Below are 17,083 nucleotides of genomic sequence, written 5' to 3'. Positions count from 1 at the left end.
AGGAAGCAACAGACCTACCCCATAAAGGCAGAAACTTAGCAAGAGACATGAAATAGAAAAACAGAAGAGAATTCCAAAACTTGTCAACAAAGGAAAGGAGACTGAATGTGCAATCCAGGGGTTACTGGTTTCCAGAGAGTAAATCTGGAAGATCTACAGTAGTCAACCTGAGTAACTAAAATGTTATATGTAAGAACTGTCTTCACTTTGCTATTCTTGTGATAGTGGTTTCCAATCCTTTTAAATATTTGAAAAGGATGAGTTATCTCTTTTTTTCAACTACCAATACGAACTGTACAGACAATATTAGTACAAGTGAATGTATGTGCTGTGATGCAAAAGAAGGTTACAAAATAATTTTATTTCATGTTTTACACTAAAGCAATGACTTGTACAATATTTGCATAATATCCTTATTTTAAAAAGTAGAATGACTAAAGAGAATGTGACTGATAACACAACACTATCTTGTAGGAAGCACAGACATGTTGAATACATTACATAACTAAAAGCCATCATTAAAAATTAAAGGTAGATAATATGCAAACAGGTTCCACTTGAAAGCATAGCTTTGTACTAATTAACTTGAAAATTTGAATAAATAAAAAAGCTGTGTGAAATTTAAAAACATTTAACATTATTTATGCACATAAAATAAAAGCAGTTTGATATATAATTCAAATAGTATGTTCAATTCTTAAAGCTAATTACATCAAGGCACAATTATGGACATTTGAAATGCTCACTCATTTTACAGAGTAATCATGTGTTTCACATGCAGTTTCAGCATTTAACAGAGTACAGAAGAGTCTAGTGAGAATAACTGTCAGACATCCTATATCTGGTTTTACCACAATTACTTTGACTGGTCATCCAGTAATTCCATAAAGTTATCTCTTGTACAGGATACTGCTGTCCCATCCATGTCATACTTGGTGGTTGTTCCACAACACAGTCTGAAAATCTGTAAATAGTAACATAACTAGGATGAGTAATTTTGTAACTACAGTATGTTAGAGGTCTGCCAACAACATTTGTCAACTGGAAAACTTGATTTTAACAATTCAGAGTGCCTGTATAGGAGGAAATTAATTTACTATTTGGACTTGGAAACCCCAGAACTTTTAACATGTTTAATAACCAGAGGGTTTGTCAAATTTATAAACTTTAATAACTATCCAAAATGAGAAGAAATATAAAAAACTTTTGAGGCAATTTGTATTTCTCCAAGGCATATAAACCAGAGTCTTTCTTATATGCAACATCTTTTGGTGCAAGCTGGAATGGCCATTGAATTGAATATAGAATTTAGGCCAAGCACTGGGACCCACTCAGCACTGAAACGGAAATTGACAGTAAAAGGTTTGAAAGGTGTAACAGGAGGAAAACCTCACAGTTACACTATGAATCAATTGTTATGAGAGAGTGGAAAGTCAGATGGAAGAAAGAGAATACAAAAGGAGGTACAGTAAAAGGAACAAAAGGGGTTGCAACTAGGAGCCAATTGCATGCTGCAATGAACCTTAAGTAATGCCTACAGTGCACTGTATGAGGTGCACTGACGTCATTACCCCCCTACAGGGGGAATGGCCATTGAATCTTAGTGGGGAAAGAGGGGGGTAACCCCTCACTTGTCTCCCTCTTGCCACTTCACTCTTTCTTTCACCTGCAGGGATGAAGGGGGGGCGGTGATTGAGGTGGGTACAACCTATTAAAAGTCTCTGGTATAGTATACCTAGGAAAAATACAAATTGCTTTAAAAATTTGTTATTTGTTCCTACAAGGATATATAACCAACATCATGCATACCGGGTGTTTCGAAATTACAGCCCCCCCCCTCCACAGAACAAATGGAAAGTTATGAAATTTTCTGCTATAGCCTATCTCCAAGTACATTATTTTAAGTTTCTATTAAGCTATTTTTCATTTTACATTTCTTGTATTTTCAGACTGAGTGACAGAGTTAGATACAGCCATGGCTAACGACTCTGAGGAAATCAGATGGATTGACCAAATCCAGGCTATAACCTTCAGAGAGGCCAGGGATGCTGGTGCATCCTTCACTTCATGTTCCTGGATAGCTAAATACATTAAAAGAGATGAATCCTTTGTTAAAAGAAACTGGAACAAAAATCCATATGACTGTCATTGCAAAAAGAGTGAGACTCTTGGAAGGCCTGAAGTCCTTTCTTAGGAGTCAAAAGACATCATAGCTGAGGCAGTGGGTAGACCAAGAAAGTCTTTATGTAAACTGGCACTTGAACTACAAACAAAAAGGGGAAAGAAGAGAAGTTATAGTGCTGTATATTGTGAGTTATCAGCAAGCCCAACATCACTCAGCAACAGAGAGAAGACCGTGCATGGTTTTGCGGTTCATTTCTTAAAGATTGGGACGAAGCCAACTTTCTCCATGTTGCTGCATCAGATGAATTCTTCATTTACACAGTCAGGAAGCCAAATCATAAAAATGACATCATTGGGGCTGCAAAGTTGGATGATATCAGCGATGACGTGCGCTATTGCCAAGTTATGAAATTTCCTGAATGTTTGGGAATTTTTCTCCGTTTCACAGCCAAACGGTTAATGTGAAAAGGGCAGTCATGGAAAGGCGAATACTTCAGAGAAACTGTGCTTACTGGTGGAGTATTTCCTTTCCTCAAAGATCCTGAAAATGTGTTATCTGTTGAAGAAGTCACATTTTTGCATGATAAAGCACCATGTTTCAAGGCTCTTCAGACACAGGAGCTGCTTCGAAACAGTGGTATCGATTTCTTCTTGTCAAGTGAATTTCCAGGTAACTCCTCGACCTTAATGTGTATGAAAACATTGGTAGTATCTTAACCCTTAAACGCCGAGCCTCTATTTACAAAAGTGTCTGCCTTGTGCCGGCAGGGTTTGGGAGTTAGAGCCGAAGCGGAAAGAAAGTTTTTTTAAAAATCATAGCACGCTTAGTTTTTAAGATTAAGAGTTCATTTTTGGCTCCTTTTTTCTCATTGCCTGAAGTTTAGTATGCAACCATCAGAAATGAAAAAAAATATCATCATATATAAATATTGGAATATATGACAGCGCGAAAAAAAAATTTCATATATAATTGTATACAAATCGCACTGTGAGCAAAACGGTTAAGACTAATGAGCTATTTTTTTTCCATTGTATTGTACACTAAATTGCGATGATTTTGGAATATAACAAATGGTAAAACGATCAAAGCAACACAGAGAAAATATCACAAAATGATGCATGAATTCGTAACGTGAGGACTTTATAAAAAAAAGTTTTTTTTTCAAAAATTCACCATAAATCGAAATATTGTGCTAGAGACTTCTCGTTGACCGAAGGTTGAAATTTCAGCACTTATCGTGATTTATATGAAAATATTTCAAAACTGATAAAAGCTACAACCATGAGTTAATTTTTGTTGTACTCTGCATGAAATTGCACACATTTTCATATATAAAACTTTATGTAACGGCTAATATAAAATGGTGCAAAAATTACAACAAAGTGACTAAAGAAATTCAGAGATTTTCAGCAGAGTTAACATGTGCGGAGGTAAGGAAAAAGTTTTTTCAAAAATTCACCATAAATCGAAATATTGTGCTAGAGACTTCTCGTTTGTTGAAAAATGAAGGTAAATGATTGAACATTACTAGAATGTAAGAGTTTTAGCTTACAATTGCATTTTTCGACCATTTCGGTCGAGTCAAAGTTGACCGAAGGTTGAAATTTTGGCACTTACCGTGATTTATATGAAAATATTTCAAAATTAATAAAAGCTACAACCATGAGTTATTTTTTGTTGTATTCTACATGAAATTGTGCACATTTTCATATCTAAAACTTTATGTAATGTCTAATAGAAAACTGTGCAAAAATTATGACAAAGTGACTAAAGAATTACTGAGATTGTAAGAGCCTGACGCTGTCTCTTCCAAACAGCTTTGGCCTAAGTTAAACTATTGTTTCTAACTAGCTAAAAATACTTCTGACAATGGAGTGTCAAAAGAAACTTTGCTGATATTCCAAAGCCTATCACAGTATATCCTCCAGCAATTGTAGTGTTACTGTCATGCATACTTCAGTATGAGTGATTATTGGGGACCCATCCCATGATAAGGAGCTCACATTGACCTTCAAAAGTTAGGGATAGTTTCCACTGATGATCCATAACCTGTCTGGTTACAATAATTATTGTTATATACAAAGCTGACTTAAACTACCTTTACAATATGAAAGCACAAAGTCAATTTGTTATCATGGTCAAGACTTATATGCAAAATAATTCTGACAATTTACTGGATGGGAAACCATGGGACTCCAGGAATTCTTTGCTCTTGCCTTGCAAGAGAGATAAAATACTTTATTCTCACTGATTCTCACAGTTCACAGTATGAAGGGAGGAAAACGCTGGAAATTCATGATTAATAGGTTTTTAAGAACATTGTTTTAATGTTACACAGAGTATTGCTATTTTATTATTAATAGGTTTGTATGAGGAGATCCTCAATGTGTTTGCAACCAGCTGTAATAAGTTTGGGGAATAGCTGCCATTAATCTTTTTGCTACAGTTAGTAGTATATATTTTAGCTACAGCTGCAGCGTTGAATGCTTCTAGATTTATAACTTTTGAAAGGTATACAGTATGCCTTTTTGCAACAGCAAATTTAAAAAGGGTCAACTCTTTCACCCCTCAGGTGGCAGAGTACTACAGATAAACAAGGTACTATCCTAATGGAGTCTACAAAAAATAAGAGTACTTTTCAGAGCTGACTGCCCTGTCTTAAGAAATTAGCCAAAGAAGGCCAACATGGTTCAAGCTTTTCCAGTTAGTGTCTGTGCTTTTACCAAATTTAGGAAAGAAACTTAAAACCTGGAGTTATCTAGAGTTGCCTTTTGATAGTGGCTAGTGTCTGCTGCAGCAAAAATTTTTGCTTTCAATTAACACGTGCTAATTGTCCTTTACCATGATAAAGTGCACCATATGCAAATATCATTATTTCCACAGTTAATGAATACTAAGGCATATACAGCAGGTTAGCATACTGTCTAACTCTTTATTATTGGCATTAAGACAGTGAGGTTGAGTAGCTATCATCCTTGAGATTCATGTTCCTTGAAATTACAGTTGGAAACTCAACCACAACAGTTCCTTCTCCAAAACGATCTTATCTTGAACCATGAGAGCTTTCTACAGATTTTAACATAACTCCCACTATCAGATTTAACTTCTGATTTTTTAATAAAGTCCTTGCTCCAGCAAGGTGACCAAGTTAACTATATAAAAAGATGCCCCAGTATTAGACAAATGTACTTCTGTGTATTTTAATGCAACAAATGTCCTATATACAGTACAGTACATATATAAATTTTTCTCACAGCTATGCATGATTTTTTTTTTTATATATTCATGAATACTATATTAAGCCACAAATACTTTAATATACAATTCACAATACTGTACCTTGATGATTCAGTGTCTCTATTTCATTGTGTATCATACTTTCTGAGGCATTGGTTTGAATTTCATGTCACGAATGAAGCACTTATTTACAATTCCCTTGGATGTAAGTTAATCTCAGGGGATAGTAAATTGGATATTAACGCTGTACAGTATATGAGATTATGAATATGGCTTATTATGATATACAGTATATATTTTACTCCATTCAGTATCTTCACAGATACCTGTTGGAAGGCATAAGTTGGCCTTTTTTTTTTTTCTTTTTTTTTTTTTTGACAATTCAAAATAACAATTTTGTAACTTACCCGATAATCTCTTCTGAAGCAAACTGTTACTAAGAATATGTAGACACCATGAAGAGCATTAATGGCATCCAAAACAGCAACCCTGTAAGAAAGGACTCATGATTAATGGACATACAGTAGAATTTGCACGCTGGCCCCCGTGTGAAATACAAAGTAGGTCCCACTTGATGATACAGTTATGAATGGCGTAGTGAAATCCTGTTAGTATATGCCACAGGCATTAAACTGTTTAAAAGTTAATAAATATCAGGAATAATTTATATTTTAATTTCTTAAACACACTCAAAAGCTTGAAGTATAGCATATGAGGAGTGTTGTAAAATAAATTATATTTGTCATGAAAAGTTATAACCTACTGTAACTCATAACTGCTATAAGTGATAAAAATGTCTGTAAATAAAAAAATTTCTACAAGCAGTACGCTATTTACTGAACATGATAAAGATGAAAGTTGCTTGTTTCAGCTCCATCTACCTTATCTCTTCCACTTTTTCAATCTATTACTCCAGATAAGCAAGAGCCAACTATATTTAAAGCCATCAGTATATGTTTATTATGATAACTATCAGATGGACTATACTTAGGTAAGATTACATTGCAGATTAAACATCTAAAGGATGCTTGTCGTATTTCTATCATCAATTATTGTTAAAACTCCACTCGTCTTAGTCTAAAAGAAAATAAGAAAAAAAGCTGTTAACTTCATCTCTAGTAAACCCTAAGTACTGATGGCAAATAACAGAAAGATATAACGAATGATACCTGCGCAAATCACTTTGTCAAAGTTACAAAGAAATCCCTTGCTAAACCTATTACTGTAATGCCCTGCAGAAGAGAAGAAAGTTACTTTCTAACAGCCAAGATTCCACATACTCCAGAAAATACAAAATGCTTGATTGTAATCATTATTGTTTTTATGGAACGCTGACATTATGTCTTTGTAAAATTAAAACAATGAGTGTAAGACTACAGCACAGTGTGACCTCAGAAACATGTATTCTGCCACAGTTTACAGAATCTTCCATGTGTGAAGCTTTTGCTTGTAAGCAACAGCAGTTCAGTGTCGTCTCTGATAAGAAGATCCACATGACTGCATTTTGAAAGACCGACATGACTTCAAATCAAGTAGGACTTTGACCTTTTTTGAAGCACTGAACCTTTCACGTATATGTAGGGTCAATCACCATTATCAAATATGAAAAATAAAGAAGAAATAGTCCATTGGGGCAGCATCACAGGCATTTACCTCTATACATTGATCATCAACTGCAAGATGAAGATTATTGTGGAGAAAAAAAAATCACCAATTTTAGGTTTTTCTGATTTCTATCCTTTTTGTATCAGTCAGTCACTTAAAAATATATAACTACCTTTTTAAATGGGTGCAAACATTTCAAATTGTAACTTGAGTTTCAAACTAAATGACCAGGAGAGGTATTTTTGTTTTGTTCACAATAAGCAAATGTGGATATGAAACAAACAAAAAGGGCACTACCTTGCTAAGCAAGCTTTCACAGGATATCATGTCAAAACAGGTGAATAAAAAGAAAACATCAAGATCACCACAAATACAGTAATATAAATCAGCAAACAGTTAAGTACATTCGGTATACGCATAAACAGTCAGGTACGTCATAAAAATAACAATACTGTTACTGCTTTCTAAAATTTTTAACCACTTGCCTCAATGATGTTTGCAGGAAAACTTATGCAGCTTTAAAGCTACTGGAGGGAAAGAATTCTGGTACTGAGTACTGTAAAGCAGTGCATATGGCTCTACAATCATTAGTTTTTGTAGACAGAAAAAATTTGAATTGAAAAATTGACTAAATTGTATTATGGAAATAAAAATTCAACTTTCTTTTTGAACAAGCTCATACTTTTTAAAATTCAGCTTCAAGTACTAGCTTTCTTTGTTGGAAGGCAAGTTGTCATTCCTTTTTGTCAACCTCCATCTCAAAGAATGTGGGGAAGGGAGGATCCAATCAGTCTTTCGTACATTCATTCCTTATACCTCTAGCAGTGTAATGCAACTTGAAATACTGTACCCAGGAACACTCTCAGTACCTACCATGTTACACAAGGGTCCTCTTCTAGTAGCCAAGTTAACATTTCTATCAACCAAGTTATTCCCATGATGATGAACAACTTCAAGAACAGCCACAACCTGCACACAATGAAATATATCTTACAACTTTTGAAACTGCAACACTGAGGGCACTGCAAAACTAAAAATCCTGAAATTAAGTACAACACAAGGAGATGCAAAGTCAGAAATTAGGCTGTATGTAGTACCAAAGTTGATCATAGGAAATACTAAGCCTTTGGGGAAGAAAATTTCTTATAACCTTACATTATTTGCCAAAACTAGGAAACAATTAGTAATGTTACTACATCACAACACAAAATTAAATGTGTAATAATTTTATTCCAACATTTACATATATTTCTAAAACAGCTCTAACAATCTGCCATTAACTTGATTATACAGCACACAACTCAAAGTTATTACAGCAACTGAAAAATAATATAAGGTTCAGTTTCAATCTAGACTTTAATGTGTACTCTAGTATTTTCAAAATATCTCTGAAATCTACTGTAATTTATATTAGCTTTTATAAAGTACAATTATCAAGGAGAAAATATCAATACACTTGATGACTTGGATAAGTAACAAAAATGAACTACACTTTGGATGTCCTGCCTATGTCAAGTTTTGTACACAAGAAGGAGCAGGACTAAGATGAGGAAATCAAGGACTGCTATACAGTACAAGGATCAGAGATTTCCTTTGGCTTGGCTTCTGAAAAGAGGAAAAAAAAGGGGAGAGAAGTGATGAAGGGGGGATTAGGGGCCATAGTGGACTTATATGAGTGTGAGGCAGTAGGTCTGTGAAGCTTTGTGGAATTGTCTTAGATGGGGGTATGGGGAATGGGTTCGCCCCTGAGTTTATGGTTAATAGTTTTGCACTGGTATTCTTAGTAGTGATTATGCTTGCTATCTTTCCTAATCCTGGATGGGGAGGGTTGGAATCAGGAAAAGTGTTTGTCCATAAAACACTGCCAAACCAAATTATGAAATGAGTCATTCAATGAACATTAGAAGCACCTGGAAAGGATTCATAAAAAACAGCGACCCCAACTGGGGATTAGGATTCCAGGGCTTGGTCTTCAAGGCCTAAATTTCATAATCAATCAATCATTCAATCAACTGGGGATTAAAGTGAGAAGAAGGAGAAGACGACACAAGCAATGTTATAAAAGGATGTATGTTGACCAGTGCTATGGTAAGAATTTTTTATTCTCCACTGTATAAGCAATGTGACTTTATGAACTATTTTCTGGTGGCAGTTATGTTCTGAATGTAGTGCATCTTCATTTGTATTACCCTACCTTAAACTTTCATCAGCTGTTTCAGTGAAACTGCACTGCAATTCATGAGTGTGAAAGACCAAGGAATTACTCTGATAATTTTGCAAAAAATTGTGGTCAAAATGAACTAAGGCATGAAAATCACATTTTTACTTATGATGTAAGATAGTCTAAAACTAAGTGCAAAGTAAGTTTCCACTCTAAGGAACCTGAGGAAGACAAGAGTAACAGGAGATGTAAAAAAAAAATACAGCAAGAAGGGAGATTAACTGGACTGACAGAGGTCTGTGATCAAGACATGCCACAGGCATTACAAAGGCAGAGGAAACTGGATCAACGAGTGAGTTTTGATACTGTGCTTGCAACATCACTGTATTGCAATCAAATTATAATCTTGCATTCATGTTCGAGATCTGGAGTAAGGACTGTGGAAGTTATGTCAAAAGTTTATCATAACGATGGAAGAAGTACATGAAGAGATATATCTGAGAGCAGATGACCTGGTCCAACAGCAGAATTAAAGTGGTTTTAGAAAATAAATTTCTGAAAGATGAAAGACTGGGGATGGAAAGAGACGACTGAAATATAAAGTATGCAATGAAAAAAGCAGCATGGATAAATTATTAAGAAAAAAAAAATTTATGTGAGGAACTGTTTTTATACATTTGATCAACGATGGTGTGCAGTAGTTTGCATATTCTAAAATACAGTGCATGCATGCATGCAACTGCACTTTATTTTACTAAACAAGTGAGAATTTCTAGGCATGTGTTTGCAGTACAGTATTTTATGTACTTTATTTAAAGTAATGCATTAATGTTAACTACATATATTTTTTTCAGTCTGTTTGTGTGTGCAAATGAATACATCACGTTAAGGAGACTACACACTTACTGTGGGTTTGCTTGCTCTCTCTCTCTCTCTCTCTCTCTCTCTCTCTCTCTCTCTTACTTTATTAGGTAAAATGTACTGCATCAATGCACATGTTCATATACACACAGAGGCTAGCCAGTGGGTTAATCTGGCACAATTACTTCACACAAGAAAGCCCATCAATTGCATAACTTTAAACTCACTGAAATCTTACTCTTAAATGACTTAAACAAACTTTTAAGATAATTTCTTATCTTTAACTTTTTTTTTTTTTTTTGCTTGCAAATTTAAGCACTCTTAAATTCACTGTCATTATCTAGTTATTCATAGGAGGAGGTGGAGAGGAGTGTCGAAAATGGTCATGTGGATGCTGTAAGACATAAAAGATGGGATAATAAGGAAGGCTGGAAGAACACTTATGTTATAGTGGTGAGATATCTCTTACCTTGCCACAGAAACTGGACTGTGCGACCAGATTTGAGAAGGCAGCATGAGAAAGAGATTGTTGGAAAATTGGTTGATAAGAGTATTCTAATATAAATAGAATAGAATATACAATTTCGGCCAAGTGCTGGGACCTATGAGGTCATTCAGCGCAGGGAGGAAAATTGAGAGTAAAGGGTTCCAAAGTTGTAACGAGGAAAACCTTGCAGTTGCACTATGAAATAATTATTAGAAGAGGGTGGGAAGTTAGATGAAAGAAAGAATACAAATGGAAGTGCAGTGAAAGAAATGAAAGGGGTTGCAGGTAGGGGCCAAAGGGATGCAGCAAAGAACGTTAAGTAATGCCTGCAACGCACTGCGCATGAAGTGCGCTGACAGCGCTACCCCCAACAGAGTATAAATAGAATAAACATTTATGATAAATGTATGTCTCAATCTTCTCCATGCATCTTGGACATGGACAATTCTAACCAAAACCTAACAAATTAGAAAATTCTGGCTTATGAAATTCTGTGCCAAAAAAATGTGACATAATTCATGACATTGTAATTTACTCACCCATCACTGTGATGCCTCATATCTTGTGTCTGTCTCAACCTCTTAGTAACCATCACTGCTGATGACAGGAAGAAGGTCAAGTTAACTATCAGGAGAGCTAACATGAAGCCATACTGGTACACCCACTTTGTTGTCCTGTCTAAAAGAATTTAAGCTCAGTTAATGCCTTCTATGACTCATACAGTATATATTTCCAAAATGAAACTTGATCATAATCCTCACTTACAAATGTAGCACTTGTTTATTACATTTGTTCAAGCAATGCCAATAACATATAACTCTTGAGAAACAAATGGTATGGCAAAGATATGTTTTATATCATCATGAATACTGGAGGCACAATAGTTGCCCAGTAAATGTTTCACCAAAGCCATCAATTACACAGAGCCCTCATTCTTAGTATGAATGGCCACAGACATGTGTGTTTTTGTCTTGTACACAGAAGTGGCAATTAAGCTAACACCAATTGTTTCCGCGTGGCACGAGTACCTTGCACCCATCAGTAGATAGTAATTATCCTCACTGCTATCACTGACTGGAAGTGACACAGCAAGAATGAGAGGATGGGAGGTGGGCAATTAATACTGATTCGTGGGTTTGTAGTAAAGCATGAACTTGTAAAATGATGATGGCAGTGCATCTTCCATTACAGGTAAACTTGTCCCACTATGACTGATGGGGCCATCAAGCACAACCCATCCCACTGTGCACAATGTCTCTCGGTTGAAAATGAGAAAATACCGAATGATATCTCTACATCCTTGATATCTACACTTCTTTTAAAGGCTAAGAAAATCAAAGGCCCTGATCTCATGTGAAGTTACTCTTGCTTGACTACCTTATCTTCAGAAAACTCTGCATACTCCTGGAGCATGGCTTGCCTCTGCCAGACGGACACAGTATTCCTGAGGACATGCTTACTTTGCTGGTCTGTAAAAAGAAAAATCTGGAATTGTCACCTCTTAGATGCAGCACTGTCCTATTCAGGTATTGGCATATGGCTCTTACAGGACAGAAGTAAGACCTCTGAATTAACAGACAGCAAAGGGGGCGGTGGTGCAATCTTGACTATTTGCAGTGTGAGTTTTGGTAAAAAAAAAGATTAAAGCAAAGGACAGACCAATAGAAGACCTTCCTCTGTTATGAGTAACTCTGCCTGACAGAGCATGCAACTCTGTCATGCACCTTAAAGATGCAAAAGCCTGCAAGAAGACAGTTTTCAGGGTCAAGTGCTGAGGGGACACCTATTGAAGTTCACAGAGAACCTTTGTAAGACTATGGAGAACTTAGGCAGCTGGATCAACCAATGACACATTTTTGAAGTGGTGGAGGAGCCTTCTCAGGCCACTGAAGAAGGTAGTTATTTCAATGTCTTGGATTGAAAGGGCCACTCCATATCCTATGACTACAGAAACCAACAGCTTCTTGTGGAGGCACATATAGAGGAATAAGTCTGCAATATGAGAATAGGGACGTTGATTGGGTTGGTTTCCCTCTTCGTGCACCAACTATGAGATCTGCTGCACTTTGCTTGGTAAAGCTTGATGGCTGAGGGTCAACAAAAAGGGCAGAAGCCATAGAAGTGACCTCTGAGACCTTGAGACCTTGGTCAGATCTCCATGCAAAAACATGCAGGCTACCTGGAGTGTAATGGGACTTCAAGAAGCATCACTACATCATCCTGCAGTAGACACAATGGTGCAATCAATGTCATCTTTGTGCTTGTAGGTCCTGACCAAGATTAGCATCTGCCTGACTAGGCTGAATGGAGATAAGGTATAAAAGCCATCCAAGCTTCCCCAGTTTCCAGGTTGCTGGGTTTGCTGTTCTGAAGAATAGACTGAAAGTTTGTGGTTCAAGCTCATTGAAAAAAATGTCTTCTAAAGGCATGTCCCGCAGTCACTATTTCTTGATTCAGATAGCAGCACCGGCACTGGTTCCTGCCTTATGAAGATTTCCATCTTCATATGACACACAACAGAGGTTCCAATCTTGTTACTCCTACTCCTTGGTTCTTGAGATGGCTACCACGGTAAAGCTGTCTGCCATTATTCTAAAAACCTTGCCCTCTAGTGACGGAGAGAATGCGTGAGGAGAAAAGAACAGACTACAGTTCAAGTAAGTTAATGTGTGTATCATTGAACAGGACTTCTGGGGCTCAAGGAACAGAGGGCCTCTTACTTCCAAGTGACTTGGGTCTTGCTACCACTGCAAATCCAAAGCTGCAAGAAGGTGATCAGTTGGGAAATTCACAGCCAACCAATGCTTCAAGAACAGCAGCTGTAGGGACCATGTCCAGAAGCATCTGTGTGAAACAAGATTTTTAATTATTAACTAATGGTGTTTAAGTGTTATCTCTATTCTCAAATGCATTGTTTCAAGAGATGAAACGAAATCTTGAATTGTTCCAGCTGATATGCAAGCTCAGATCTGACACAGGTTGCAAAGATGATCCATGTTCTGCCATAGTTCTGTTGCTGTCTCCATCCAACCCAACCAGCCATTTACATACTGCATTTCGTCAGACTTATGCTAGACTGGTGCACCCAGCAAGTCATTAGTGCCAAAGTCCAAGTGATGACTTGCAGAGCTGTCACCAAGCCAAACATTGGGCATAGAACTGCAATACCCTCCTTCTCCAAAAAAATGACATGTATCAAGCCAATATGCCAGGAACACCCTCTGATGGATTGACTCAATGACTCTGCTGCCTTCCTCCTGAATGAATTTTACTTGTTCAGTGGCTGAGGTTGAAGATCAAGCTCTAGCTCTTGTCTATTTTGGAACCAAAACAGATGTTTATAAAAGCTGAGTGATCCATCCTTCACTTCCTCAATTTCTTGCTCCTTAATCATTACTTCAGAAAGGGGAGTCAGTAACCAACTTTGACACCTTCACTACCCATGGTTCTGCCATTATCTCCTACCACAGTCTCCAGAAATTCTATAGAAAAGCCCCCACAAGTGGAAGAATTGAAGCTTGCATCAACCCTGGATGTAGTAAAATTTCCTAAGTCTGTGGACGGGTTAGTTAAAATTACTTGGAGCAGCCATTAGACAATTGTGGACTCTGGAAGTCTCTCTGCCTACCTCTGTTGTCTGACATCTGCCAGGGTGACCTTGGTTGCGATGACCAATAGTAAGTCATACATATTTTTTCAGTGTCGGTTAAGATCTTCAGGCCTCAAATCTGCAGCAGAAGCTTCTCACCTGCTCCTGCAATGGCTTTGATGCCTCTTCACTGTCCTTACTTGAGAATTTGACTAGACAGACAATGTCTTGAAATGATTCACAGAGAGTTTTCTTAAAAGCAGGGGGGGGGTGGCTAAAGTGGGCTAGGGCATCTTAGGAGTGGTTTGTCAGCAACCTCCCCTCCAGAGTCACAGGGGCCAAGGAGATTACAAGAAATGGAAAATGTTTACAATTGCTATGGCTAGAGTGGCTAGCTTAGAAGAGCATATGACATCTCTGGAGGATGGCCAGAGCAATGAAGAATAAAACAAATTTTCAAATTCCTGCTCACTGAGGCACAAGCACTTTCTTGTAATGAGCTGCTAGTGGAAGCTTTTCTAAGCTTTTCATTTTGATGCTGAAAACGGAAAGGACAAGATCACAGTTATGAAAACAAACCTGACTTCATGGCATCACCATTTTACATAGTGGAAAAGAAATCCAAACATTGAAAGGTCAACAAAACTAATGTTAGACATCTGTAGAATGTAATAAATAAAATGAACTCACCCTTAAACCAGCAATGAGGAGGACGAAAATCAGGTCGCACTACATCAGCCTCTGTGGCATCCAAGATAACTCCAACCAAAGCCACCAACAAAGGACATCCCCATCCATAAATACTGTATGCCAGAAATACTCTCTTTTCTTCACGATTCCTGCCAGACCTGAAAAGAGTAAAAATGTGCATTGTTAAAATACAATATTGTGTAATAAAAAATTTTTTAACTCCTCCCAAAAGACAGTAAACACCCTTTTAACTGGCTTCCTTGGGATGCAGAGTACAGGCAGTCCCTGGTTATCGGAGGGGGTTCTGTTCCAACAGCGTGACAAGCGAAAATCGCCAATAACCGAAAACGCGATTTTCGGCGCCGATAACCGGAGATCGGCACCTCTGTTAGGTATATATCGGCGCTAATACCCTTTTATCGGCGCCGATAAGCAGAAATCGGCGATTTATGGTGCCAAAAATTGCCGATTTTTGTCGCTAGACAAGACCCGATAACCGTACACAGACAAGTTTTGATAGCCGAACCAATGCTATGCAATAAACACTTACAGATTACGTATATTTCACTTACCATTATTCTACATAAGAGACACAAACATGCACACAAAAATCAAAGTTGTTGAGACATCAAATGAAGAGGTTGTGGGAGTTGGCAACAGAGAAGTTGAGGTAAATGTGATGTTGCGCCACTATGGCATTCTCATGAAATATGCAAAGCTAATTGAAGTTATCCTTGAACGAATCAGATGCAAAGTTCATGTTGATGAGGTCTTATCAAATACGTTTGCAGTAAATAGTGGGCTGCTACAACAGGATGTTGCTTCACTTTTGTTGTTTGCTTTTCTCACAGACCTCATGATGAAAAAAGTGGTCGGAGATGGAAGGGGTGGTTTAGAAGGGAGGGACGATAAAAGTTTTCAGACCTAGAATATGCAGGTGATGTTGTTTTAATCAGCATAACTCAACAATTATTTTAATCTTGCTTAATATAAAGAATTATATATCTAGAGAAACGGGGCTCAAAGTGAATCCAGTATAAGAAAAACATAAGTAATGTGGACAAAGTATTCATAAAAGGGTGAAATAACATATGGATAAAGGATCAGTAAGGTCGGTTCACTGAAATATTTTAGCAAAATTATATCCAGCACAGGCTGAATAGGATTTGGAAAATTTATTGACAGACTGCAACTGTAGGCTGTATGAAAGATTAGACATGAGCCTAGCATGATATGTACTGACATGAATCAAAGTATGACAATGAAACTTAAAGACTTTCTTCCTTTGAAAATTAAGCTTCAAGAACATTAGGAGTCACAAGGCAGGATGGAGTGATACCACAAGGCACTTACGTTAGTTCTACTTGTAAATGAGACCATGATGAAAGGGGAACAGAGGTGGCTTGGATATGTCCTTTGCACAGCCCCTGGAAGATTAGGGCATTAGAGTGGCTTCTGTGGGCAAAAGAAGACTTGGAAGACCCAGACCTACTGGGATGAGAACTATGAGAAGGCAGACTGGAGAGGAGTGAAGATTTGTGAAAGACACGGCTCAGAGGAGAAATGAGTGGTGATATTTCACTGAGGCCTTTTGCGTCTCGTGGACTGGCCGATATATAGATATGTTATCTATATCTATCTATCTATCTATATATATATATATATATATATATATATATATATATATATATATATATATAATATGAGATGGGTGAGTGGGCTATGAGGATCATGTAAAATTCAAAGATGATGTCATGGGATCACCAGGGTATAAAGAGTAGGAAAATTAATAATGCAGTCAGTGGTTGTATGACAGAATTTACAGCTTAACAAAGAAAAAGGAAATTGATTTAAGAAAAGTTCAGGTACAGGCAAGCAAGAAGATAGATAAGATGATCACGAGGAATGCTTACAAAACAGGAATTAGAATACTGGAGTGAATCTAAGCAAGAACTTCCTAAAACAAGAAATTTTTTAGGGGGGGGGGAGTGAATGCAGAGAAAGGTTAGTGAGGAAGTGTGTCTTAGAATAAGAGGTACAAATTGGAGAATGTTCTCTGACGAGTATGCAATGCCTCTTCCATGAAGATGGCATTTTGAAATTTGCTGAATGTTGAGGATGGAAGACACACAGCGCTGAACGATTCAAATGAGCAAGGGGTTAAGGTAAACCTAAAAATGTTTGTGGAAAAGACTGTTAATGATGTAAGGATGGTAAATAAATGGTTAATGAATGAAAAGGAGACAGTTTCAGTGGTATAGTGGTGAAAGTGTTATTGAAATACTGACCAAGGTGTGTAAGGTATGCCTGAATGAGGGAAAGGTTCCA

The 17,083-nt window shown here is 37.1% G+C and overlaps 1 protein-coding gene across 5 annotated transcripts in view; it reads right to left on the bottom strand.

Moving 5' to 3' along the window:
• Positions 1–346: 346 nt before the first annotated feature.
• LOC136853372 (probable G-protein coupled receptor Mth-like 2) overlaps positions 347–17,083 on the bottom strand; it is an 85,112-nt gene continuing 68,375 nt past the window's right edge. For all 5 annotated transcript variants that reach the window (XM_067128789.1, XM_067128790.1, XM_067128791.1 and 2 more), the window contains 5 exons: positions 14,756–14,913; positions 11,016–11,154; positions 7,841–7,936; positions 5,770–5,851; positions 347–964 (listed from right to left, as the gene is read on the bottom strand). In XM_067128789.1, the coding sequence (XP_066984890.1) occupies positions 857–964; positions 5,770–5,851; positions 7,841–7,936; positions 11,016–11,154; positions 14,756–14,913 (583 nt within the window). In that variant the 3' untranslated portion in view covers positions 347–856. The remainder of the gene's footprint in view (positions 965–5,769; positions 5,852–7,840; positions 7,937–11,015; positions 11,155–14,755; positions 14,914–17,083) is intronic.

The sequence above is a fragment of the Macrobrachium rosenbergii genome, chromosome 27 (assembly GCF_040412425.1).
Source record: "Macrobrachium rosenbergii isolate ZJJX-2024 chromosome 27, ASM4041242v1, whole genome shotgun sequence".
Classification (NCBI taxonomy): Eukaryota; Metazoa; Arthropoda; class Malacostraca; order Decapoda; family Palaemonidae; genus Macrobrachium; species Macrobrachium rosenbergii.
This window is presented reverse-complemented; position numbering and strand designations above follow the sequence as displayed.